Source organism: Anomaloglossus baeobatrachus, chromosome 6 (assembly GCF_048569485.1).
Source record: "Anomaloglossus baeobatrachus isolate aAnoBae1 chromosome 6, aAnoBae1.hap1, whole genome shotgun sequence".
Classification (NCBI taxonomy): domain Eukaryota; kingdom Metazoa; phylum Chordata; class Amphibia; order Anura; family Aromobatidae; genus Anomaloglossus; species Anomaloglossus baeobatrachus.
The window spans coordinates 6,834,199-6,860,491 of NC_134358.1; the positions used below are offsets into that span (position 1 = coordinate 6,834,199).

General features: G+C 58.1%; 1 protein-coding gene across 1 annotated transcript; it reads right to left on the bottom strand.

The window, feature by feature from the left end:
- Nucleotides 1-184: 184 nt before the first annotated feature.
- On the bottom strand, nt 185-11,243 carry LOC142243774 (GDP-L-fucose synthase-like). The gene is made up of 9 exons (XM_075315973.1): nt 11,145-11,243; nt 7,435-7,588; nt 6,999-7,113; nt 5,962-6,090; nt 5,813-5,886; nt 1,902-2,035; nt 1,747-1,811; nt 373-439; nt 185-273 (listed from the first exon to the last, which is right to left on the bottom strand). Exons 2-9 carry the CDS (start codon nt 7,575-7,577, stop codon nt 185-187), a joined length of 816 nt encoding a protein of 271 aa, XP_075172088.1. The 5' UTR covers nt 7,578-7,588; nt 11,145-11,243.
- Between the last annotated feature and the right edge of the window lie 15,050 nt (nt 11,244-26,293).

Sequence of the window (26,293 nt, forward strand, 5' to 3'; positions counted from 1 at the left end):
CCGTCTGCCGTGCACAATGAAGAGCAGCATCGTGATTACAGCTCTGGGGGAAACTACAGCATAACAACTGTGACTGCAAGAGAAGAAGTGAGTGCAGCTCCGGTATGTGAGGAGGGTGTATCAGTATTGTGATTGCAGCTCTGCAGGCCTCTGATGTGTAACAATAGTGAATACAGCTCTGAATCTAGGATACGAGAACGTCCCCCTTGAAGTCCATGGCAGCCACGACGCTCTCTGCCGCCTCCTTTATGGAGACCTCGTCCTCTTCTCCCACTGAAATACAGAGGTTATAACAATCTACACAGAGGCCGAACCCACCCGAGACACACACACACAGCACACACACACACAGGGCACACACACACGCCTCACCGGACAGGATGATTGGGTCCACCTCATCATATTGCCGCAGCACCCAGAGAAAGAGCCGCGCCAGGTCCTGGGGAAAGGAGAGAGAGTGAGCGCAGCTCTGGAGGAGAATACTGGGGGTAACGCAGGATCAGTAATGTATGTACACAGTGACTGCACCAGCAGAATAGTGAGTGCAGCTCTGGAGTATAATACAGGAGGGTAACTCAGGATCAGTAATGTATGTACACAGTGACTGCACCAGCAGAATAGTGAGTGCAGCTCTGGAGTATAATACAGGAGGTAACTCAGGATCAGTAATGTAATGTATGTACACAGTGACTGCACCAGCAGAATAGTGAGTGCAGCTCTGGAGTATAATACAGGAGGTAACTCAGGATCAGTAATGTATGTACACAGTGACTGCACCAGCAGAATAGTGAGTGCAGCTCTGGAGTATAATACAGGAGGTAACTCAGGATCAGTAATGTAATGTATGTACACTGTGACTGCACCAGCAGAATAGTGAGTGCAGCTCCGGAGTATAATACAGGAGGTAACTGAGGATCAGTAATGTAATGTATGTACACTGTGAATGCACCAGCATAATAGTGAGTGCAGCTCTGGAGTATAACAAAGGAGGTAACTCAGGATCAGTAATGTATGTACACAGTGACTGCACCAGCAGAATAGTGAGTGCAGCTCTGGAGTATAATACAGGAGGTAGCTCAGGATCAGTAATGTGTGTACACAGTGACTGCACCAGCAGAATAGTGAGTGCAGCTCTGGAGTATAATACAGGAGGTAACTCAGGATCAGTAATGTAATGTATGTACATAGTGACTGCACCAGCAGAATAGTGAGTGCAGCTCTGGAGTATAATACAGGAGGTAACTCAGGATCAGTAATGTAATGTATACAGTGACTGCACCAGCAGAATAGTGAGTGCAGCTCTGGAGTATAATACAGGGGGTAACTCCGGATCAGTAATATATATACACAGTGACTGCACCAGCAGAATAGTGAGTGCAGCTCTGGAGTATAATACAGGAGGTAACTCAGGATCAGTAATGATTGTACACAGTGACTGCACCAGCAGAATAGTGAGTGCAGCTCTGGAGTATAATACAGGAGGTAACTCAGGATCAGTAATGTATGTACACAGTGACTGCACCAGCAGAATAGTGAGTGCAGCTCTGGAGTATAATACAGGAGGTAACTCAGGATCAGTAATGTAATGTATGTATACAGTGACTGCACCAGCAGAATAGTGAGTGCAGCTCTGGAGTATAATACAGGAGGTAACTCAGGATCAGTAATGTAATGTATGTGCACATAGACTGCACCAGCAGAATAGTCAGTGCAGCTCTGGAGTATAGGGTGTGATTGCTGACTCACCAGTGAGTAGATGAATTGCCTCCGCGGTTTCCCGGTTCCCCATATGGACAGTGCGTTGCCGTTTTCTGGAATAACAATGCACACTCATGTTATTTGCCGTCCGCGGTTTCTTGAGGAGGGGGCGGGGTCAGACGCCGGCGGCCGGAGATACTCACGTTTCGCCTGGTACACTTTGTGGATGAGCCCCGGCAGCACGTGTCCGTCCTCGATGTTGAAGTTATCGTAGGGGCCGAAGACGTTGGTGGGGATGACGGCGGTGAACGTACATCCGTGCTGCTCGCGGTACGCCCTGTGGAGCGGGGGAGGGGAGAGGTGAGTGCAGCCGATTGTGGAGTCAGATTGCGCGGCCAAGGATTACAGACCCCCGAGGCCAGAACAGAGGAACCGCCTGATATCAGGTCATAACAGCCCCTGAGGTCCCTGCACGGTATAAGCCCGCAGCTGCCGTCCCTCCATGGTATAAGCCTGCAGCTGTTGTACGCTCATGGTGTGGAGGTGGCCTAAGCTATAAATTGTTTGTTCAAACCTAATAAGAATATCTGTATGTAAATAATCAAAATGTAGATGTAGTTGTATAAATTATCTGTCTGTCTATATAGCAATTGCACAGACCTATAATATAATTCTAAGCTGTATAGTCATGAAGGGGTTACCAAGGATGAGTGAACAGATGTACAAACAATGAAAGTCTTCATAATGATGCGCAAAGTCCTTATCAGTAGATTCACACAGACTGTATAATGAAGAGATGTATTTTACAGCATGCTGGGAAAGATTGGGGAGTGGAGTACTCCCTACTCCCTGTTCTAGTCCCAAGGTCAATGATGCATTCTGTATAATTGTATCTATCCAATACACGGGTTCAGTGGGTGACGCTGGCTCAAAGAACACGTCTTGTGTGATCATTGTCTGATTTATTAAAGGGAAGGTGTCGCGTTCTTTTATTTTTGTATTAAAAATAGTGATTATGAAATAAAGTATTTCTAATACAAAATGAAAAATCGCAGCTTATTTAGTTTTTATTTCTTATTTTACTGGAGGCACTGGGGGCGGCCATGCTGGATCTGCTGTGTGTGTAATGACAGTAACTCCTTCCTTTATGGCAGCCCCTGTGCATAGACTCTGATAGTCGGAATCCGACCCCTAGGCTTATTACAGGAGAGGTCCCTGCGGTGACGCGCCCCCTGGGCTGTCCAGATCACAGCAGAGCGAGGACATCAGCGCCATCTTTCTGCAGCTCACAGCGGTCATGCTGTGTGCGGAACTTTTCCCCCTCTCACCCGTTCGGCCCGTGGGGAGTAGTGTACCGGTGCCCCTCCCCCCGCCGCCGATGCTGCTACCGTCTCTGATAATACCCCCACGCTCTCCCCCCATGGCCTGTCACCTGTCGGCCTGTGTGAGTAGTGTACGGCCCCCCTTCCTTCCCCGGCCGCAGCGGGCGTGCTTGTGTGTGCGTGTGTCAGAGCATTGTGTGTGTGTACTGGCAGAGCAATGTGTGTGCGTGCTTGTGTGTGTGTGTGGCAGAGCATTGTGCGTGCGTGTGGCAGAGCATTTTGTGTGTGTACTGGCAGAGCAATGTGTGTGCGTGCTTGTGTGTGTGTGTGTGGCAGAGCATTGTGCGTGCGTGTGGCAGAGCATTGTGTGTGTACTGGCAGAGCAATGTGTGTGCGTGCTTGTGTGTGTGTGTGGCAGAGCATTGTGTGTGTGTACTGGCAGAGCAATGTGTGTGCGTGCTTGTGTGTGTGTGGCAGAGCATTGTGCGTGCGTGTGGCAGAGCATTTGTGTGTACTGGCAGAGCAATGTGTGTGCGTGCTTGTGTGTGTGTGGCAGAGCATTGTGCGTGCGTGTGGCAGAGCATTGTGCGTGTGTGCTGGCAGAGCATTGTGTGTGCGTGTGGCAGAGCATTTTGTGTGTGTGCTGGCAGAGCATGGTGCGTGCATGTGGCAGAGCATTTTGTGTGTACTGGCAGAGCAATGTGTGTGCGTGCTTGTGTGTGGCAGAGCATTGTGCATGCATGTGGCAGAGCATTTTGTGTGTGTGCTTGTGTGTGGCAGAGCATTGTGTGTGCGCGCGTGTGTGTGTGTGTGTGGCAGAGCATTGTGTGTGTACTGGCAGAGCATTGCGTGTGCGTGTGGCAGAGCATTTTGTGTGTGTGCTGGCAGAGCAATGTGTATGCGTGTGCGTGTGGTTGAGCATTTTGTGTGTGCTGTCAGAGCATTGTGTGTGCGCGTGTGTGTGGCAGAGCATTTTGTGTGTGTGCTGGCAGAGCAATGTGTGTGCGTGCTTGTGTGTGGCAGAGCATTTTGTGTGTGTGCTGTCAGAGCATTGTGTGTGCGCGTGTGTGTGGCAGAGCATTTTGTGTGTGTGCTGGCAGAGCATTGTGTGTGCGCGTGTGTGTGTGGCAGAGCATTTTGTGTGTGTGGTAGAGCATTTTGTGTGTGTGCTGGCAGAGCAATGTGTGTGTGCGTGCTTGTGTGTGGCAGAGCATTTTGTGTGTGTGGTAGAGCATTTTGTGTGTGTGCTGGCAGAGCATTGGGTGTCCGTGCGTGTGGCAGAGCATTGTGGGTGAGCGTGCAGCAGAACACTGCTCCGCTCTACCCAGCCCCCGCTACTGCCCCCCCCCCCCCGCCGTTACCGTCTCTAATGACACCCCCTCCCCTCTACCCAGCCCGCCACTGTGTGTGTGTGTGTGTGTGTGTGTGTGTGTGTGTGTCACTGCATGTGAGTACCTGTGTGTACCGGTGATACTGTCTGCTGAGCGGTGTATCTAATCCTATCCTGTGTGATACTGTCTGCTGAGCGGTGTATCTAATCCTATCCTGTGTGATACTGTCTGCTGAGCTGTGTATCTAATCCTATCACGTGTGATACTGCCTGCTGAGCTGTATCTAATCCTCTCCTGTGTGATACTGTCTGCTGAGCCATGTATCTAATCCTATGATATGTGATACTGTGTGCTGAGCTGTGTATCTAATCCTCTCCTGTGTGATACTGTCTGCTGAGCTGTGTATCTAATCCTATCCTGTGTGATACTGTCTGCTGAGCCGTGTATCTAATCCTATCACGTGTGATACTGTCTGCTGAGCTGTGTATCTAATCCTATCCTGTGTGATACTGTCTGCTGAGCCGTGTATCTAATCCTGTCCTGTGTGATACTGTCTGCTGAGCTGTGTATCTAATCCTGTCCTGTGTGCTACTGTCTGCTGAGCTGTGTATCTAATCCTCTCCTGTGTGATACTGTCTGCTGAGCCGTGTATCTAATCCTGTCCTGTGTGATACTGTCTGCTGAGCCGTGTATCTAATCCTCTCCTGTGTGATACTGTCTGCTGAGCTGTGTATCTAATCCTATCCTGTGTGATACTGTCTGCTGAGCGGTGTATCTAATCCTATCCTGTGTGATACAGTCTGCTGAGCTGTGTATCTAATCCTATCCTGTGTGATACTGTCTGCTGAGCGGTGTATCTAATCCTATCCTGTGTGATACAGTCTGCTGAGCTGTGTATCTAATCCTATCACGTGTGATACTGCCTGCTGAGCTGTATCTAATCCTCTCCTGTGTGATACTGTCTGCTGAGCTGTATCTAATCCTCTCCTGTGTGATACTGTCTGCTGAGCCATGTATCTAATCCTATGATATGTGATACTGTGTGCTGAGCTGTATCTAATCCTCTCCTGTGTGATACTGTCTGCTGAGCTGTATCTAATCCTATCCTGTGTGATACTGTCTGCTGAGCCATGTATCTAATCCTATGATATGTGATACTGTGTGCTGAGCTGTATCTAATCCTATCCTGTGTGATACCGTCTGCTGAGCTGTGCATCTAATCCTATCCTGTGTGATACGACACCTTCCCTTTAACATCAGCTCTGATATACAGCTCATACGGCACCGGCCTCTCGATATCCTGAATGAAGATACCATTAGCCATCTTCAACTAATACCTTGACAATGGCAGCAGCCCCCTCTCCCCAGACTGAAGGGTCTGCAGCCACAGGCGGCCGGGCTTTCCCAGTGACCCCCGCACAGCCCCTCCCCCGCACGCTATCACCATGGCCGTGGCGTTACCTGTTCTGGACGTCAATCATCCTCTTGGCATAGGAATAGCCGAAGTTGGAGCTGTGCGGGGGTCCGAGGTGAATCTGCAGAGAAGACTGTGGTGAGCGCAGAAAAGGGGCGTTATATCGTGGAGGGGGGGGGGGGGGGTCTCTGCTTACCATGGTCTCATCAATGGGGTAGGTGGTCTTGTCTGGGAAGATGCAGGTGGAGAGGCAGGAGACCACCTTCTGGACCCCCAGCTCATACGAGGTGTGCAGCACATTGTCATTAATGTGGAGGTTATTTCTCTAGGGAAAAGGGAAGGTCAGCTCCGGAGGGAACAACGCATGTAAGCTGCATTCACCACGGGTATCCACCAGTCACCTCCAGAGCTGCATTCACCACAGTCATCCTCCAGTCACCTCCAGAGCTGCATTCACCACAGTTATCCTCCAGTCACCTTCAGAGCTGCATTCACCACAGTCATCCTCCAGTCACCTCCAGAGCTGCATTCACCACAGTTATCCTCCAGTCACCTTCAGAGCTGCATTCACCACAGTTATCCTCCAGTCACCTCCAGAGCTGCATTCACCACAGTTATCCTCCAGTCACCTTCAGAGCTGCAGTCACCATAGTTATCTTCAAGTCACCTCCAGAGCTGTATTCACCAGTTATCCTCCAGAGCTGCATTCACCACAGTCATCCTCCAGAGCTGTATTCACCAGTTATCCTCCAGAGCTGCATTCACCACAGTCATCCTCCAGAGCTGCATTCACCACAGTCATCCTCCAGAGCTGCATTCACCACAGTCATCCTCCAGAGCTGCATTCACCACAGTCATCCTCCAGAGCTGCATTCACCACAGTCATCCTCCAGAGCTGCATTCACCACAGTCATCCTCCAGAGCTGCATTCACCACAGTCATCCTCCAGAGCTGCATTCACCACAGTCATCCTCCAGAGCTGCAGGTTACCATTTTCCTAAGATTTCGTCGGGCATCACAGTTAACCCTTTCGGGGGTCGGCGTCTGTGGCGCGCGCTCTGCTGTGATGCATTCTGGTAGATGTAGTGCTATCACACACCAGATAATACATGCTTAGTTGGGGTCAGGCAGCAGTATTGTGAGTGCAGCTCTGGAGGTGACTGCAGGAGAAGACATGACGGAAGGAGGACCCTGGAGCTGCTACTACAACCCCCATCAGGTCACACGTCTTACCAGGAAATCCAGGTTATACTTCATATTCCGGAAGAGTCCGCCCACCATGGCCGCCAGGTGGATGACGTGGGTGGGTCTGTGCTTCTCAAACAGCGCCCGAGTGTCTGCAGCGTCCCTGCAAGAAGGAGGAGAAGCAGCGGATGAGGGAGGAGGACGGCCACCCCGCCACAGCACTCCGCCACCCCGCCACAGCACCCCGCCACAGCACCCCGCCACCCCCGCCACAGCACCCCGCCACCCCGCCACAGCACCCCGCCACAGCACTCCGCCACCCCGCCACCCGTCCGGCCTCATTCACACCGAAACCAGGAGGAGCCAAAACACAGAGCCAAGGACGGTCCATGACACTGTAACCTCCACTGGAGGCGGGAGGGAGGGAGGCCCGACGGCCCGTGCCGACACAACAGAGGAGCGGAGGGTGAGGTTTTGCACTCACGTGAGGTCGGCGTCCTTGGAGGACAGGAAGATCCATTCCTCGTCCTCTCGTCCTTCTCCATCTGCCACAATCTTCTGGATCGCTCTCCCCACCAGCCCCGAGCCCCCCGTCACCAGGATCCGCCGCGCTTTATTCTCTGTCATAGTGATTTACCCTGGGGAGAAAAAAAAAAAAAAATCAAAGCCAAATCACTCCCCAGCACCGGCCGCATCTCGCATCACTCCCCCCCCAGCACTCGCCGCATCTCGCATCACTCCCCCCCAGCACCCGCCGCATCTCGCATCACTCCCCCCCAGCACCCTCCTCACTCCCCCCCCCCCCAGCACCCTCCTCACTCCCCCCCCCAGCACCCAGCACCCTCCTCACTCCCCCCCACTTCCAAGGGAAGTCCGTGTTCCAGCCGTCATTAACCCCTCCTTACCCCGATTCCTGCTGCACCAGGGTAATCGGGATGAGCCGGGTAAAGTGCTGGGATTGCCACATCTCGTTGATGCGACAATCCTGGGCGGCTGCAGGCTGCTATTTTTAGGCTGGGGGGACCCAATAATTATGTATCTCCTCTGTCTGAAAGCCCGATAGCTGGGGGCTGCTATTCTATCATGGCTGGGCAATAAAATTGGGGGGAAACCGCGCGCTGTTCTTTCTAATTAGTAATTTAAACACATTTTTAAAGATCCGCATGCGGTTCCTCTTATTTTGATACACAGCCAAGATAAGCGCAGGGCTGGGGGCTGCGCCTGTGGCTTTACCTGTGCTGGTGTCATGATAAGGGGGGGCTGCGCCTGTGGCCGTGGCTTTACCTGTGCTGGTATCATAAGGGGGGGCTACACCAAGATTCACAATTATTACTTTACACCCCACTTCAGGGACTCGGGCAGCAAGTGTGAGGGCAACCAATCACAGAGGCTGGCACCGAGGGTGGGCGGGGGAAGCAGTGAATATTCATGAGTAACAGCTCACAGCCTCCTCCCCCCCAGGAATGGGCGATACCAGAGAGTAATAGCTCACAGCCAGCTCACAGCCTCCACCCCCAGGAATGGCCGATACCAGGGAGTAACAGCTCACAGCCTCCTCTCCCCCAGGAATGGGCGATACCAGAGAGTAATAGCTCACAGCCTCCTCCCCCCCAGTAATGGCTGATACCAGGGAGAAATAGCTCACAGCCTCCACCCCCCCCAGTAATGGCTGATACCAGGGAGTAATAGCTCACAGCCTCCCCCCCCCAGGAATGGCCGATACCAGGGAGTAATAGCTCACAGCCTCCTCCCCCCCAGGAATGGCCGATACCAGGGAGTAATAGCTCACAGCCTCCTCCCCCAGTAATGGCTGATACCAGGGAGTAATAGCTCACAGCCTCCTCCCCCAGTAATGGCTGATACCAGGGAGTAATAGCTCACAGCCTCCTCCCCCAGTAATGGCTGATACCAGGGAGTAATAGCTCACAGCCTCCTCCCCCAGTAATGGCTGATACCAGGGAGTAATAGCTCACAGCCTCCTCCCCCCCCAGGAATGGCCGATACCAGGGAGTAATAGCTCACAGCCTCCTCCCCCCCAGGAATGGCCGATACCAGGGAGTAATAGCTCACAGCCTCCTCCCCCAGTAATGGCTGATACCAGGGAGTAATAGCTCACAGCCTCCCCCCCCCCAGGAATGGCCGATACCAGGAAGTAATAGCTCACAGCCTCCTCCCCCAGTAATGGCTGATACCAGGGAGTAATAGCTCACAGTCTCCTCCCCCAGTAATGGCTGATACCAGGGAGTAATAGCTCACAGCCTCCTCCCCCAGTAATGGCTGATACCAGGGAGTAATAGCTCACAGCCTCCTCCCCCAGTAATGGCTGATACCAGGGAGTAATAGCTCACAGCCTCCTCCCCAAGTAATGGCTGATACCAGGGGGTAATAGCTCACAGCCTCCTCCCCAAGTAATGGCTGATACCAGGGAGTAATAGCTCACAGCCTCCTCCCCCAGTAATGGCTGATACCAGGGAGTAATAGCTCACAGCCTCCTCCCCCAGTAATGGCTGATACCAGGGAGTAATAGCTCACAGCCTCCTCCCCCAGTAATGGCTGATACCAGGGAGTAATAGCTCACAGCCTCCTCCCCCCCCAGCAATGGCTGCTACCAGGGAGTAACAGCTCACAGCCTCCTCCCCCAGGAATGGCTGATACCAGGGAGTAACAGCTCACAGCCTCCTCCCCCCCCCCAGGAATGGCCGATACCAGGGAGTAACAGCTCACAGCCTCCTCCCCCCCCAGGAATGGCTGATACCAGGGAGTAATAGCACACAGCCTCCTCCCCCAGGAATGGCTGATACCAGGGAGTAATAGCTCACAGCCTCCTCCCCCAGGAATGGCTGATACTAGGGAGTAACAGCTCACAGCCTCCTCCCCCCCCCAGGAATGGCCGATACCAGGGAGTAACAGCTCACAGCCTCCTCCCCCCCCAGGAATGGCTGATACCAGGGAGTAATAGCTCACAGCCTCCTCCCCCCCCAGGAATGGCTGATACCAGGGAGTAATAGCACACAGCCTCCTCCCCCAGGAATGGCTGATACCAGGAAGTAATAGCACACAGCCTCCTCCCCCAGGAATGGCTGATACCAGGGAGTAATAGCTCACAGCCTCCTCCCCCCAGTAATGGCTGATACCAGGGAGTAATAGCTCACAGCCTCCTCCCCCAGGAATGGCTGATACCAGGGAGTAATAGCTCACAGCCTCCTCCCCCAGGAATGGCTGATACCAGGGAGTAACAGCTCACAGCCTCCTCCCCCCCCCAGGAATGGCCGATACCAGGGAGTAACAGCTCACAGCCTCCTCCCCCCCCCAGGAATGGCTGATACCAGGGAGTAATAGCTCACAGCCTCCTCCCCCCCCAGGAATGGCTGATACCAGGGAGTAATAGCACACAGCCTCCTCCCCCAGGAATGGCTGATACCAGGGAGTAATAGCACACAGCCTCCTCCCCCAGGAATGGCTGATACCAGGGAGTAATAGCTCACAGCCTCCTCCCCCCAGTAATGGCTGATACCAGGGAGTAATAGCTCACAGCCTCCTCCCCCAGTAATGGCTGATACCAGGGAGTAATAGCTCACAGCCTCCTCCCCCAGGAATGGCTGATACCAGGGAGTAATAGCTCACAGCCTCCTCCCCCAGGAATGGCTGATACCAGGGAGTAACAGCTCACAGCCTCCTCCCCCCCCCAGGAATGGCCGATACCAGGGAGTAACAGCTCACAGCCTCCTCCCCCCCCAGGAATGGCTGATACCAGGGAGTAATAGCTCACAGCCTCCTCCCCCCCCAGGAATGGCCGATACCAGGGAGTAATAGCACACAGCCTCCTCCCCCAGGAATGGCTGATACCAGGGAGTAATAGCACACAGCCTCCTCCCCCAGGAATGGCTGATACCAGGGAGTAATAGCTCACAGCCTCCTCCCCCCAGTAATGGCTGATACCAGGGAGTAATAGCTCACAGCCTCCTCCCCCAGTAATGGCTGATACCAGGGAGTAATAGCTCACAGCCTCCCCCCCCAGGAATGGCTGGAGATGGAGGTTAGGTGATTGTATAATACTCCTATATCAGTGTAATCCTCTCCGGCCGTAAAATAAACGCGACGTGTGAATTATACGTAGACTTCCCGATGACCCTTCCTGTAGTGGAGGCGGCTGATAGCAGAGAGCAGTAGCGCTCCCCGGGGTCCGCTCCTCACCTGCTCTGGTCCCGTCATTCATCTGTACAGGGCACGTCCGGGAGTGACGTGTCCAGTGCATGCCGGGAGATGTAGTCCGGACACACCCACCAATCATGCACCCCTGCACTGCCGGACAGAAATGAGCGACAGAAACAAACCTGCCGCTGATAATGCAACGTATCCCCATGAAGTAATGCATGTCCCCGTGCACACCCCCTACATGCAGCCCCGCCCCCTGGTGATGACATCACAGAGGTAATGCCATGTGACCAGCAGAACAACCACACCCCCTACATACAGCCCCGCCCCCTGGTGATGACATCACAGAGGTAATGCCATGTGACCAGCAGAACAACCACACCCCCTACATACAGCCCCGCCCCCTGGTGATGACGTCACAGAGGTAATGCCATGTGACCAGCAGTAGACCACACCCCCTATATACTGCCCCGCCCCCTGGTGATGACATCACATAGGCAATGCCATGTGACCAGCAGTAGACCACACCCCTATATAAGCCCCGCCCCTGGTGATGACATCACGATGTAATGCCATGTGACCTGACAGGAGACCACACCCGCTACATACAGCCCCGCCCCTGGTGATGACATCACAGAGGTAATCGGTGGTGCCGTGTAGTCGGTGATCGCGCCGGGACGCTGCCGCCGTCAGTGGGGTCCGGAGGTGTCGCACGCGCTTATTTGCGGCTTGTAGATTTGATGCAGAGCGAGTTCTTGCAGCTTTTCTTCCCAGTCACACTAGAAAAACACAGGGATAAAATGATTGCGTTTTTTGCTGCGGTTTTTGAAGATTTTTTTGCTGCGTTTTTTTAAGCTTTTTTCTGCGTTTTTAGACCGCAGTGACTGCTATAGAGGTAGATAATAAAAGGCTGTTTGGCCTCCGTGTCACGGCCTGATGTGATCTGGGGGGATCAGAAGGTCACGGCGCATTGTAGATCTCAGATCCGGTTTATTTCTGGTCCTTTCCCCTGAGTTGGGCATAAGGCCGCTTTCACACTGCGTTTTGCCTGACGTTCACAGGTCCCGTCAGGGCATCCGTCCGCCCCTCCCCCACCCCGCAAGGCGTGTTTCGGACGCATGCGCCGGCGGGCCATTGCCTGTATGGAGCAGACTGCGGTAGCGTGTGCTCTGTCTTGCACTATATTCGGGCACATACGTGTTCTGCAGACACACACATAGTCGATTACGTCTCAGTGTCCGTCTGCAGAACACGTATGTGCCCGAAAATAGTGCAAGACAGAGCACACGCTACCGCAGTCTGCTCCATACAGGCAATGGCCCCGCCGGCGCATGCGTCCGAAACACGCTTTGCGGGGTGGGGGAGGGCCGGGCTGCTCGGATCTGATCCACGGTGGCTCGAGGGTCTCCGGACTCGGGGGTCGTGCGGCCACTCAAATGAAGGGGGTATTTACAGGGGATTATAGAGTTGTGACGCCAGCCATGGTGTGTGGTAATTGGGAGTACCACCGCTGCACATGGGAGTACCCGGGGGTGATGGAATGGGCAGCAAGATTTTAGAACCCTCCACGGGTAGGGGGGATGCCCCGGGACTCAGTGAGGGGTGCGTGGGGTGCAGGGATCACTCGTACTCAGTCCATTAAACAGACGCTGACAATCGGGTAAACCAAATCTCTGGACACCGCTGCCGCTGAGGGAAGCTCGTCCGGGTCCCGTCCCCAATGGTGCTGCCTGGTGATCCATGACCTGCCTCCGGGCACTAAGTTTACTTCTCTGTTGGTCCCGGTAGTATGGAACTTGCCGGGTCCCGCTCCCCACTATGGGTAAGCGTGGGAGCTTGCTCTCAGGGCTCACGCTTGGGATTTTCTGGACCGTTTGGATGGAAAGTCCTATCCCCCGATTCTGGAGCGAGTGGGGAGCAAATCTTCAAAACTCCGGTCTCCACGGGTGAATTATCGGGTTGCGTGCAGCTACTCCCCAACCTTGGGTCCACGTACCCCGTCGTGGCTTGGTCCCAGCCCAGTGATGGTGCAAGGCCGCCGGCTATCCTCGACAGATCCGTGCCCCTTGCCACAATCCCCTGCGACCAGGGGTCAAGCTCCTCTAGGCCCAGATCACCGTCTGCCATGATGGGGACATCTATATCAGGATGGGGCCATTATGGGGACATCTATACCTGGATGGGGCAATGATGGGGACACGTATACCATGATGTGGCCATGATTGGAACACGTATACCAGGATGGGGCCATTATGGGGGCATCTATACCAGGATGGGGTTATTATGGGGACATCTATACCAGGATGAGGCCCTTATGGGGACATCTATACCAGGATGGGGCCATTATGGGGACATCTATACCAGGATGGGGCCATTATGGGGACATCTATACCAGGATGGGGCAATGATGGTGACACGTATACCAGGATGGGGCCATGATTGGGACACGTATACCAGGATGGTGCCATTATGGGGACACGCATACCAGGATGGGGCCATGATGGGGACACGTATACCAGGATGGGGCCATGATGGGGACATGTATACCAGGATGGGGCCATGATGGGGACACGTATACCAGGATGGGGCCATGATGGGGACATGTATACCAGGATGGGGCCATGATGGGGACACGTATACCAGGATGGGGCCATGATTGGGACACGTATACCAGGATGGGGCCATGATTGGGACACGTATATCAGGATGGGGCCATGATGGGGACACGTATATCAGGATGGGGCCATGATGGGGACACGTATACCAGGATGGGGCCATGATGGGGACATGTATACCAGGATGGGGCCATGATGGGGACACGTATACCAGGATGGGGCCATGATTGGGACACGTATATCAGGATGGGGCCATGATGGGGACACATATACCAGGATGGGGCCATGATGGGGACACGTATACCAGGATGGGGCCATGATGGGGACACGTATACCAGGATGGGGCCATATATTATAGGATAAAGCCATGATGAAGTCATACACCAGGATGAGGAACATATTTACCAGGAAGTGGCCCAGGATGGGGGGCATTAGTACAGGATGGGGTAAGTGCTACACAATGAAGGGTGGGGGGGAATCATAAATCTTTGTATAATTTAGAAGTCTACAAGGGCCCATACTTCTGAACAACGTGTGGGGAGGGGGGGCCGGCTGTAACCTAGCACCGGGGCCCATTGGACTCTAGCTACGCCACTGCCCAAAAGCATCACAAAGATCGTCTGGTGACGGCTCTTGCAGTCTTTATCCCCCATTTCTTGGAGATGGCTGACCGTCCTCGTAAACAAGCCCCTGTACCTTGTCCCCCCACCTCACGCCGTGGTGGGGTGTAAGCGCTCATGAGCAGGGTTGTCTTTATTTTTGCTTTAATTATTGTATCTTCTATAACTGTCACTTATATTTGTATATAAACCTCTGAATTGTACAGCGCTGTGGAATATGTTGGCGCTATAGAAATAAAGATTATTATTGATATTCGCCTCAGGCATGGCCTGCGTTGACCCCTTTTCCTGTGGATCTCCCTTCGCGGTTCCGGATGAACCCATTATTTTGGCGCTTTTCCTCCGTGACTTAAAGTAAAGAAAAATCCGTCTGAAAAACTTCAAAGAAAATTCTGAGAATGAAGCGAGAGGCAAATGAGAGCGGAGGGAGGTCTGGGGAGAGGAGGGAGGTCTGGGGAGAGGAGGGAGGTCTGGGGAGCGGAGGGAGGTCTGGGGAGAGGAGGGAGGTCTGTGGAGCGGAGGGAGGTGTGTGGAGCGGAGGGAGGTCTGTGGAGCGGAGGGAGGTGTGTGGAGCGGAGGGAGGTGTGTGGAGCGGAGGGAGGTCTGTGGAGCGGAGGGAGGTGTGTGGAGCGGAGGGAGGTCTGTGGAGCGGAGGGAGGTGTGTGGAGCGGAGGGAGGTGTGTGGAGCGGAGGGAGGTGTGTGGAGCGGAGGGAGGTGTGTGGAGCGGAGGGAGGTGTGTGGAGCGGAGGGAGGTCTGTGGAGCGGAGGGAGGTGTGTGGAGCGGAGGGAGGTGTGTGGAGCGGAGGGAGGTCTGTGGAGCGGAGGGAGGTGTGTGGAGCGGAGGGAGGTGTGTGGAGCGGAGGGAGGTGTGTGGAGCGGAGGGATGTCTGTGGAGCGGAGGGAGGTGTGTGGAGCGGAGGGAGGTCTGGGGAGCGGAGGGAGGTGTGTGGAGCGGAGGGAGGTGTGTGGAGCGGATGGATGTCTGTGGAGCAGAGGGAGGTGTGTGGAGCGGAGGGAGGTTTGTGGAGCGGAGGGAGGTCTGGGGAGCGGAGGGAGGTGTGTGGAGCGGAGGGAGGTGTGTGGAGCGGAGGGAGGTGTGTGCAGCGGAGGGATGTCTGTGGAGCGGAGGGAGGTGTGTGGAGCGGAGGGAGGTGTGTGGAGCGGAGGGAGGTGTGTGGAGCGGAGGGAGGTCTGTGGAGCGGAGGGATGTCTGTGGAGCGGAGGGATGTCTGTGGAGCGGAGGGATGTCTGTGGAGCGGAGGGAGGTGTGTGGAGCGGAGGGAGGTGTGTGGAGCGGATGGAGGTCTGTGGAGCGGAGGGAGGTCTGTGGAGCGGAGGGAGATGTGTGGAGCGGAGGGAGGTGTGTGGAGAGGAGGGAGGTGTGTGGAGCGGAGGGAGGTCTGTGGAGCGGATGGATGTCTGTGGAGCGGATGGATGTCTGTGGAGCGGAGGGAGATGTGTGGAGCGGAGGGAGGTGTGTGGAGCAGAGGGAGGTCTGTGGAGCGGAGGGAGGTCTGTGGAGCGGAGGAAGGTCTGTTGAACGGAGGGAGGTCTGTGGAGCGGAGGGAAGTCTGTGGAGCGGAGGGAAGTCTGTGGAGCGGAGGCAGGTCTGTGGAGCGGAGGGAGGTCTGTGGAGCGGAGGGAGGTCTGTGGAGCGGAGGGAGGTCTGTGGAGCGGAGGGAGGTCTGTGGAGCGAAGGGAGATCTGTGGAGCGGAGGGAGGTCTGTGGAGCGGAGGGAGGTGTGTGGAGCGGAGGGAGGTGTGTGGAGCGGAGGGATGTCTGTGGAGCGGAGGGAGGTGTGTGGAGCGGAGGGAGGTCTGGGGAGCGGAGGGAGGTGTGTGGAGCGGAGGGAGGTGTGTGGAGCGGATGGATGTCTGTGGAGCGGAGGGAGGTCTGTGGAGCGGAGGGAGGTCTGGGGAGCGGAGGGAGGTGTGTGGAGCGGAGGGAGGTGTGTGGAGCGGAGGGAGGTGTGTGGAGCGGAGGGATGTCTGTGGAGCGGAGGGAGGTGTGTGGAGCGGAGGGAGGTGTGTGGAGCGGAGGGAGGTCTGTGGAGCGGAGGGATGTCTGTGGAGCGGAGGGATGTCTGTGGAGCGGAGGGAGGTGTGTGGAGCGGAGGGAGGTGTGTGGAGCGGATGGAGGTCTGTGGAGCGGAGGGAGGTCTGTGGAGCGGAGGGAGATGTGTGGAGCGGAGGGAGGTCTGGGGAGAGGAGGGAGGTGTGTGGAGCGGAGGGAGGTCTGTGGAGCGGATGGATGTCTGTGGAGCGGATGGATGTCTGTGGAGCGGAGGGAGATGTGTGGAGCGGAGGGATGTCTGTGGAGCGGAGGGAGGTCTGTGGAGCGGAGGGAGGTCTGTGGAGCGGAGGGAGGTCTGTGGAGCGGAGGGATGTCTGTGGAGCGGAGAGAGATCTGTGGAGCGGAGGGAGGTCTGTGGAGCGGAAGGATGTCTGTGGTGCGGAGGGACGTCTGTGGAGCGGAGGGACGTCTGTGGAGCGGAGGGAGGTCTGTGGAGCGGATGGATGTCTGGAGCGGAGGGAGGTGTGTGGAGCGGAGGGAGGTGTGTGGAGCGGAGGGAGGTCTGTGGAGCGGAGGGAGGTCTGTGGAGCGGAAGGAGGTCTGTGGAGCGGAGGGAGGTCTGTGGAGCGGAGGGAGGTGTGTGTAGCGGAGGGAGGTGTGTGGAGCAGAGGGAGGTCTGTGGAGCGGAGGGAGGTCTGTGGAGCGGAGGAAGGTCTGTGGAGCGGAGGGAGGTCTGTGGAGCGGAGGGAAGTCTGTGGAGCGGAGGGAAGTCTGTGGAGCGGAGGGAGGTCTGTGGAGCGGAGGGAGGTCTGTGGAGCGGAGGGAGGTCTGTGGAGCGGAGGGAGGTCTGTGGAGCGGAGGGAGGTCTGTGGAGCGGAGGGAGATCTGTGGAGCGGAGGGAGGTCTGTGGAGCGGAGGGAGGTCTGTGGAGAGGAGAGATGTCTGTGGAGAGGAGAGATGTCTGTGGAGCGGAGGGAGGTCTGTGGAGCGGAGGGAGGTCTGTGGAGCGGAGGGAGGTCTGTGGAGCGGATAGATTTCTGTGGAGCGGATGGATGTCTGTGGAGCGGAGGGAGGTGTGTGGAGCGGAGGGAGGTGTGTGGAGCGGAGGGATGTCTGTGGAGCGGAGGGAGGTGTGTGGAGCGGAGGGAGGTGTGTGGAGCGGAGGGAGGTCTATGGAGCGGAGGGAGGTCTGTGGAGCGGAGGGAGGTCTGTGGAGCGGATGGATGTCTGTGGAGCGGAGGGAGGTCGGTGGAGCAGAGGGAGGTCTGTGGAGCGGATGGATGTCTGTGGAGCGGAGGGAGGTGTGTGGAGTGGAGGGAGGTGTGTGGAGCGGAGGGAGGTCTATGGAGCGGATGGATGTCTGTGGAGCGGAGGGAGGTGTGTGGAGCGGATGGATGTCTGTGGAGCGGAGGGAGGTCTGTGGAGCGGAGGGAGGTCTATGGAGCAGATGGATGTCTGTGGAGCGGATGGATGTCTGTGGAGCGGAGGGAGGTCTGTGGAGCGGAGGGAGGTCTGTGGAGCAGATGGATGTCTGTGGAGCAGATGGATGTCTGTGGAGCGGAGGGAGGTGTGTAGAGCGGAAAGAGGTGTGTGGAGCGGAGGGAGGTTTGTGGAGCGGAGGGAGGTCTGTGGAGCGGAGGGAGGTCTGTGGAGCGGAGGGAGGTCTGTGGAGCGGATGGATGTCTGTGGAGCGGAGGGAGGTGTGTGGAGCGGAGGGAGGTGTGTGGAGCGGAGGGAGGTGTGTGGAGCGGAGGGAGGTTTGTGGAGCGGAGGGAGGTCTGTGGAGCGGAGGGAGGTCTGTGGAGCGGAGGGATGTCTGTGGAGCGGAGGGATGTCTGTTGAGTGGAGGGAGGTGTGTGGAGCGGATGGATGTCGGTGGAGTGGAGGGAAGTGTGTGGAGCGGATGGATGTCTGTGGAGCGGAGGGAGGTGTGTGGAGCGGATGGATGTCTGTGGAGCGGAGGGAGGTGTGTGGAGCTGATGGATGTCTGTGGAGCGGAGGGAGGTCTGTGGAGCGGATGGATGTCTGTGGAGCAGATGGATGTCTGGAGCGGAGGGAGGTGTGTGGAGCGGAGGGAGGTGTGTGGAGCGGAGGGAGGTCTGTGGAGCAGATGGATGTCTGTGGAGCGGATGGATGTCTGTGGAGCGGAGGGAGGTGTGTGGAGCGGAGGGAGGTCTGTGGAGCGGAGGGAGGTCTGTGGAGCGGATGGATGTCTGTGGAGCGGATGGATGTCTGTGGAGCGGAGGGAGGTCTGTGGAGCGGAGGGAGGTGTGTGGAGCGGAGGGAGGTCTGTGGAGCGGAGGGAGGTGTGTGGAGTGGATGGATGTCTGTGGAGCGGAGGGAGGTCTGTGGAGCGGAGGGAGGTCTGTGGAGCGGATGGATGTCTGTGGAGCGGAGGGAGGTCTGTGGAGCGGAGGGAGGCCTGTGGAGCGGAGGGAGGTGGGTGGAGTGGAGGGAGGTCTGTGGAGCGGAGGGAGGTGTGTGGAGCGGATGGATGTCTGTGGAGCGGAGGGAGGTCTGTGGAGCGGAGGGAGGTGTGTGGAGCGGAGGGAGGTGTGTGGAGCGGAGGGAGGTGTGTGGAGCGGAGGGAGGTGTGTGGAGCGGATGGATGTCTGTGGAGCGGAGGGAGGTGTGTGGAGCGGAGGGAGGTCTGTGGAGCGGATGGATGTCTGTGGAGCGGAGGGAGGTTTGTGGAGCGGAGGGAGGTCTGTGGAGCGGAGGGAGGTGTGTGGAGCGGAGGGAGGTCTGTGGAGCGGAGGGAGGTGTGTGGAGCGGAGGGAGGTGTGTGGAGCGGAGGGAGGTCTGTGGAGCGGATGGATGTCTGTGGAGCGGAGGGAGGTTTGTGGAGCGGAGGGAGGTCTGTGGAGCGGAGGGAGGTGTGTGGAGCGGAGGGAGGTCTGTGGAGCGGAGGGAGGTGTGTGGAGCGGAGGGAGGTGTGTGGAGCGGAGGGAGGTCAGTGGAGCGGAGGGAGGTCTGTGGAGCGGAGGAAGGTGTGTGGAGCGGATGGATGTCTGTGGAGCGGAGGGAGGTCTGTGGAGCAGATGGATGTCTGTGGAGCGGAGGGAGGTGTGTGGAGCGGAGGGAGGTCTGTGGAGCGGAGGGAGGTCTGTGGAGCGGAGGGAGGTGTGTGGAGCGGAGGGAGGTCTGTGGAGCGGAGGGAGGTGTGTGGAGCAGAGGGAGGTCTGTGGAGCGGAGGGAGGTGTGTGGAGCGGATGGATGTCTGTGGAGCGGAGGGAGGTCTGTGGAGCGGAGGGAGGTCTGTGGAGCGGATGGATGTCTGTGGAGCGGAGGGAGGTCTGTGGAGCGGAGGGAGGTGTGTGGAGCGGAGGGAGGTGTGTGGAGCGGATGAATGTCTGTGGAGCGGAGGGAGGTCTGGAGCGGAGGGAGGTCTGTGGAGCGGAGGGAGGTGTGTGGAGCGGATGGATGTCTGTGGAGCGGAGGGAGGTCTGTGGAGCGGAGGGAGGTCTGTGGAGCGGAGGGAGGTCTGTGGAGCGGAGGGAGGTGTGTGGAGCAAAGGGAGGTCTGTGGAGCGGAGGGAGGTGTGTGGAGCGGAGGGAGGTCTGTGGAGCGGAGGGAGGTGTGTGGAGCGGATGGATGTCTGGAGCGGAGGGAGGTGTGTGGAGCGGAGGGAGGTGTGTGGAGCGGAGGGAGGTCTGTGGAGCGGAGGGAGGTCTGTGGAGCGGAAGGAGGTCTGTGGAGCGGAGGGAGGTCTGTGGAGCGGAGGGAGGTGTGTGTAGCGGAGGGAGGTGAGTGGAGCAGAGGGAGGTCTGTGGAGCGGAGGGAGGTCTGTGGAGCGGAGGAAGGTCTGTGGAGCAGAGGGAGGTCTGTGGAGCGGAGGGACGTCTGTGGAGCGGAGGGACGTCTGTGGAGCGGAGGGAAGTCTGTGGAGCGGAGGGAGGGAAGTCTGTGGAGCGGAGGGAGGTCTGTGGAGCGGAGGGAGGTCTGGGGAGGGGAGGGAGGTCTGGGGAGCGGAGGGAGGTCTGTGGAGCGGAGGGAGGTCTGTGGAGCGGAGGGAGATCTGTGGAGCGGAGGGAGGTCTGTGGAGCGGAGGGAGGTCTGTGGAGAGGAGAGATGTCTGTGGAGAGGAGAGATGTCTGTGGAGCGGAGGGAGGTCTGTGGAGCGGAGGGAGGTCTGTGGAGCGGAGGGAGGTCTGTGGAGCGGATAGATTTCTGTGGAGCGGATGGATGTCTGTGGAGCGGAGGGAGGTGTGTGGAGCGGAGGGAGGTGTGTGGAGCGGAGGGAGGTCTGTGGAGCGGATGGATGTCTGTGGAGCGGAGGGAGGTGTGTGGAGCGGAGGGAGGTGTGTGGAGCGGAGGGAGGTCTATGGAGCGGAGGGAGGTCTGTGGAGCGGAGGGAGGTCTGTGGAGCGGATGGATGTCTGTGGAGCGAAGGGAGGTCTGTGGAGCGGAGGGAGGTCTGTGGAGCGGATGGATGTCTGTGGAGCGGAGGGAGGTGTGTGGAGCGGAGGGAGGTGTGTGGAGCGGAGGGAGGTCTATGGAGCGGATGGATGTCTGTGGAGCGGAGGGAGGTGTGTGGAGCGGATGGATGTCTGTGGAGCGGAGGGAGGTCTGTGGAGCGGAGGGAGGTCTATGGAGCAGATGGATGTCTGTGGAGCAGATGGATGTCTGTGGAGCGGAGGGAGGTCTGTGGAGCGGAGGAAGGTCTGTGGAGCGGATGGATGTCTGTGGAGCAGATGGATGTCTGTGGAGCAGATGGCTGTCTGTGGAGCGGAGGGAGGTGTGTGGAGCGGAGGGAGGTCTGTGGAGCAGATGGATGTCTGTGGAGCGGAGGGAGGTCTGTGGAGTGGAGGGAGGTCTGTGGAGCGGATGGATGTCTGTGGAGCGGAGGGAGGTCTGTGGAGTGGAGGGAGGTCTGTGGAGCGGATGGATGTCTGTGGAGCGGAAAGAGGTGTGTGGAGCGGAGGGAGGTTTGTGGAGCGGAGGGAGGTCTGTGGAGCGGAGGGAGGTCTGTGGAGTGGAGGGAGGTCTGTGGAGCGGATGGATGTCTGTGGAGCGGAGGGAGGTGTGTGGAGCGGAGGGAGGTGTGTGGAGCGGAGGGAGGTTTGTGGAGCGGAGGGAGGTCTGTGGAGCGGAGGGAGGTCTGTGGAGCGGAGGGATGTCTGTGGAGCGGAGGGATGTGTGTGGAGCGGATGGATGTCTGTGGAGCGGAGGGAGGTCTGTGGAGCGGATGGATGTCTGTGGAGCAGATGGATGTCTGGAGCGGAGGGAGGTGTGTGGAGCGGAGGGAGGTGTGTGGAGCGGAGGGAGGTCTGTGGAGCAGATGGATGTCTGTGGAGCGGATGGATGTCTGTGGAGCGGAGGGAGGTGTGTGGAGCGGAGGGAGGTGTGTGGAGCGGAGGGAGGTCTGTGGAGCGGAGGGAGGTCTGTGGAGCGGATGGATGTCTGTGGAGCGGATGGATGTCTGTGGAGCGGATGGATGTCTGTGGAGCGGAGGGAGGTCTGTGGAGCGGAGGGAGGTGTGTGGAGCGGAGGGAGGTCTGTGGAGCGGAGGGAGGTGTGTGGAGCGGAGGGAGGTCTGTGGAGCGGAGGGAGGTGTGTGGAGCGGATGGATGTCTGTGGAGCGGAGGGAGGTCTGTGGAGCGGAGGGAGGTCTGTGGAGCGGATGGATGTCTGTGGAGCGGAGGGAGGTCTGTGGAGCGGAGGGAGGTCTGTGGAGCGGAGGGAGGTGTGTGGAGCGGATGGATGTCTGTGGAGCGGAGGGAGGTCTGTGGAGCGGAGGGAGGTGTGTGGAGCGGAGGGAGGTGTGTGGAGCGTAGGGAGGTGTGTGGAGCGGAGGGAGGTCTGTGGAGCGGAGGGAGGTGTGTGGAGCGGATGGATGTCTGTGGAGCGGAGGGAGGTGTGTGGAGCGGAGGGAGGTCTGTGGAGCGGATGGATGTCTGTGGAGCGGAGGGAGGTTTGTGGAGCGGAGGGAGGTCTGTGGAGCGGAGGGAGGTGTGTGGAGCGGAGGGAGGTCTGTGGAGCGGAGGGAAGTGTGTGGAGCGGAGGGAGGTGTGTGGAGCGGAGGGAGGTCTGTGGAGCGGATGGATGTCTGTGGAGCGGAGGGAGGTTTGTGGAGCGGAGGGAGGTCTGTGGAGCGGAGGGAGGTGTGTGGAGCGGAGGGAGGTCTGTGGAGCGGAGGGAGGTGTGTGGAGCGGAGAGAGGTGTGTGGAGCGGAGGGAGGTCTGTGGAGCGGAGGGAGGTCTGTGGAGCGGAGGGAGGTGTGTGGAGCGGATGGATGTCTGTGGAGCGGAGGGAGGTCTGTGGAGCAGATGGATGTCTGTGGAGCGGAGGGAGGTGTGTGGAGCGGAGGGAGGTCTGTGGAGCGGAGGGAGGTGTGTGGAGCGGAGGGAGGTCTGTGGAGCGGAGGGAGGTGTGTGGAGCGGAGGGAGGTCTGTGGAGCGGAGGGAGGTGTGTGGAGCGGATGGATGTCTGTGGAGCGGAGGGAGGTCTGTGGAGCGGAGGGAGGTCTGTGGAGCGGATGGATGTCTGTGGAGCGGAGGGAGGTCTGTGGAGCGGATGGATGTCTGTGGAGCGGAGGGAGGTGTGTGGAGCGGAGGGAGGTCTGTGGAGCGGAGGGAGGTCTGTGGAGCGGAGGGAGGTGTGTGGAGCGGATGGATGTCTGTGGAGCGGAGGGAGGTCTGTGGAGCAGATGGATGTCTGTGGAGCGGAGGGAGGTGTGTGGAGCGGAGGGAGGTCTGTGGAGCGGAGGGAGGTGTGTGGAGCGGAGGGAGGTCTGTGGAGCGGAGGGAGGTGTGTGGAGCGGAGGGAGGTCTGTGGAGCGGAGGGAGGTGTGTGGAGCGGATGGATGTCTGTGGAGCGGAGGGAGGTCTGTGGAGCGGAGGGAGGTCTGTGGAGCGGATGGATGTCTGTGGAGCGGAGGGAGGTCTGTGGAGCGGAGGGAGGTCTGTGGAGCAGATGGATGTCTGTGGAGCGGATGGATGTCTGTGGAGCGGAGGGAGGTGTGTGGAGCGGAGGGAGGTGTGTGGAGCGGAGGGAGGTCTGTGGAGCGGAGGGAGGTCTGTGGAGCGGATGGATGTCTGTGGAGCGGATGGATGTCTGTGGAGCGGATGGATGTCTGTGGAGCGGATGGATGTCTGTGGAGCGGAGGGAGGTCTGTGGAGCGGAGGGAGGTGTGTGGAGCGGAGGGAGGTCTGTGGAGCGGAGGGAGGTGTGTGGAGCGGAGGGAGGTCTGTGGAGCGGAGGGAGGTGTGTGGAGCGGATGGATGTCTGTGGAGCGGAGGGAGGTCTGTGGAGCGGAGGGAGGTCTGTGGAGCGGATGGATGTCTGTGGAGCGGAGGGAGGTCTGTGGAGCGGAGGGAGGTGTGTGGAGCGGATGGATGTCTGTGGAGCGGAGGGAGGTCTGTGGAGCGGAGGGAGGTGTGTGGAGCGGAGGGAGGTGTGTGGAGCGTAGGGAGGTGTGTGGAGCGGAGGGAGGTCTGTGGAGCGGAGGGAGGTGTGTGGAGCGGATGGATGTCTGTGGAGCGGAGGGAGGTGTGTGGAGCGGAGGGAGGTCTGTGGAGCGGATGGATGTCTGTGGAGCGGAGGGAGGTTTGTGGAGCGGAGGGAGGTCTGTGGAGCGGAGGGAGGTGTGTGGAGCGGAGGGAGGTCTGTGGAGCGGAGGGAAGTGTGTGGAGCGGAGGGAGGTGTGTGGAGCGGAGGGAGGTCTGTGGAGCGGATGGATGTCTGTGGAGCGGAGGGAGGTTTGTGGAGCGGAGGGAGGTCTGTGGAGCGGAGGGAGGTGTGTGGAGCGGAGGGAGGTCTGTGGAGCGGAGGGAGGTGTGTGGAGCGGAGAGAGGTGTGTGGAGCGGAGGGAGGTCTGTGGAGCGGAGGGAGGTCTGTGGAGCGGAGGGAGGTGTGTGGAGCGGATGGATGTCTGTGGAGCGGAGGGAGGTCTGTGGAGCAGATGGATGTCTGTGGAGCGGAGGGAGGTGTGTGGAGCGGAGGGAGGTCTGTGGAGCGGAGGGAGGTGTGTGGAGCGGAGGGAGGTCTGTGGAGCGGAGGGAGGTGTGTGGAGCGGAGGGAGGTCTGTGGAGCGGAGGGAGGTGTGTGGAGCGGATGGATGTCTGTGGAGCGGAGGGAGGTCTGTGGAGCGGAGGGAGGTCTGTGGAGCGGATGGATGTCTGTGGAGCGGAGGGAGGTCTGTGGAGCGGATGGATGTCTGTGGAGCGGAGGGAGGTGTGTGGAGCGGAGGGAGGTCTGTGGAGCGGAGGGAGGTCTGTGGAGCGGAGGGAGGTGTGTGGAGCGGATGGATGTCTGTGGAGCGGAGGGAGGTCTGTGGAGCAGATGGATGTCTGTGGAGCGGAGGGAGGTGTGTGGAGCGGAGGGAGGTCTGTGGAGCGGAGGGAGGTGTGTGGAGCGGAGGGAGGTCTGTGGAGCGGAGGGAGGTGTGTGGAGCGGAGGGAGGTGTGTGGAGCGGAGGGAGGTCTGTGGAGCGGAGGGAGGTGTGTGGAGCGGAGGGAGGTCTGTGGAGCGGAGGGAGGTGTGTGGAGCGGATGGATGTCTGTGGAGCGGAGGGAGGTCTGTGGAGCGGAGGGAGGTCTGTGGAGCGGATGGATGTCTGTGGAGCGGAGGGAGGTCTGTGGAGCGGAGGGAGGTGTGTGGAGCGGAGGGAGGTGTGTGGAGCGGATGGATGTCTGTGGAGCGGAGGGAGGTCTGGAGCGGAGGGAGGTCTGTGGAGCGGAGGGAGCTGTGTGGAGCGGAGGGAGGTCTGTGGAGCGGAGGGAGGTCTGTGGAGCGGAGGGAGGTGTGTGGAGCGGATGGATGTCTGTGGAGCGGAGGGAGGTGTGTGGAGCGGAGGGAGGTCTGTGGAGCGGAGGGAGGTGTGTGGAGTGGATGGATGTCTGTGGAGCGGAGGGAGGTCTGTGGAGCGGAGGGAGGTCTGTGGAGCGGATGGATGTCTGTGGAGCGGAGGGAGGTCTGTGGAGCGGAGGGAGGTGTGTGGAGCGGAGGGAGGTGTGTGGAGCGGAGGGAGGTCTGTGGAGCGGAGGGAGGTGTGTGGAGCGGAGGGAGGTGTGTGGAGCGGAGGGAGGTGTGTGGAGCGGATGGATGTCTGTGGAGCGGAGGGAGGTCTGTGGAGCGGATGGATGTCTGTGGAGCGGAGGGATGTCTGTGGAGCGGAGGGAGGTCTGTGGAGTGGATGGATGTCTGTGGAGCGGAGGGAGGTCTGTGGCGCAGACGCCTCCGTCACTCCGGCACCCAGCGCCTATTGAGGGGAGACATGATTGTCCTGAAAATGTTCTTGTTTCTTGTACGCTGAATTATCATTTCCCATTTGACCCTTCATTTCCACTCCTGAAATTACAACACCAGCAAATACACAGCTGTGGAATGAAGGAAATCACAGGATGATCCGTATGCTAATGATATGCAAATAATGTCAAATGGAAAAAACTTTTAAAATCATCTCAGTTTATTGAATATTAGCGCTACATGTAGAAAAGCAGAGAGTTACCCGCCTCGGCTGCGATCAGTCCGGTCAGTTATGGATCTTGGGATATTCTGACAAACTTTAAGATTCCCTGCTGATTTCGACCAATGACGTTCCAGATGTGCTGATTGGGAGCTGCGTGGTGAAGGCTTCGCAGAACAGGTAACGCGGCCTATGTCCCCCTCCACATCTATCTGCGGCTGCTCCTCTCATCTTGCCGCATGTAACATTGACCTTGAGGGTCCCTCACAGACACAGGCCGGAGGGGATCTGTGCAGCTGCTGTTCTTCAGCCATCCTTATTGATTGAGTGATTTCTCCAGGATAAATATGAGAATTAGAATATGGCTCATTCCGCTCTTGTCCCTCTTGACAAATTTGGCCGCCGCTTTGATGGGCTTCAGTATTTGACACTTTCCTCATCCACTGCCAATAGTGGATCTCAATGTAACCCTCACTCCCATATGGCTTCTTCCTGACAGAATCCTTCACGGCTTTACTCTGCCCATACA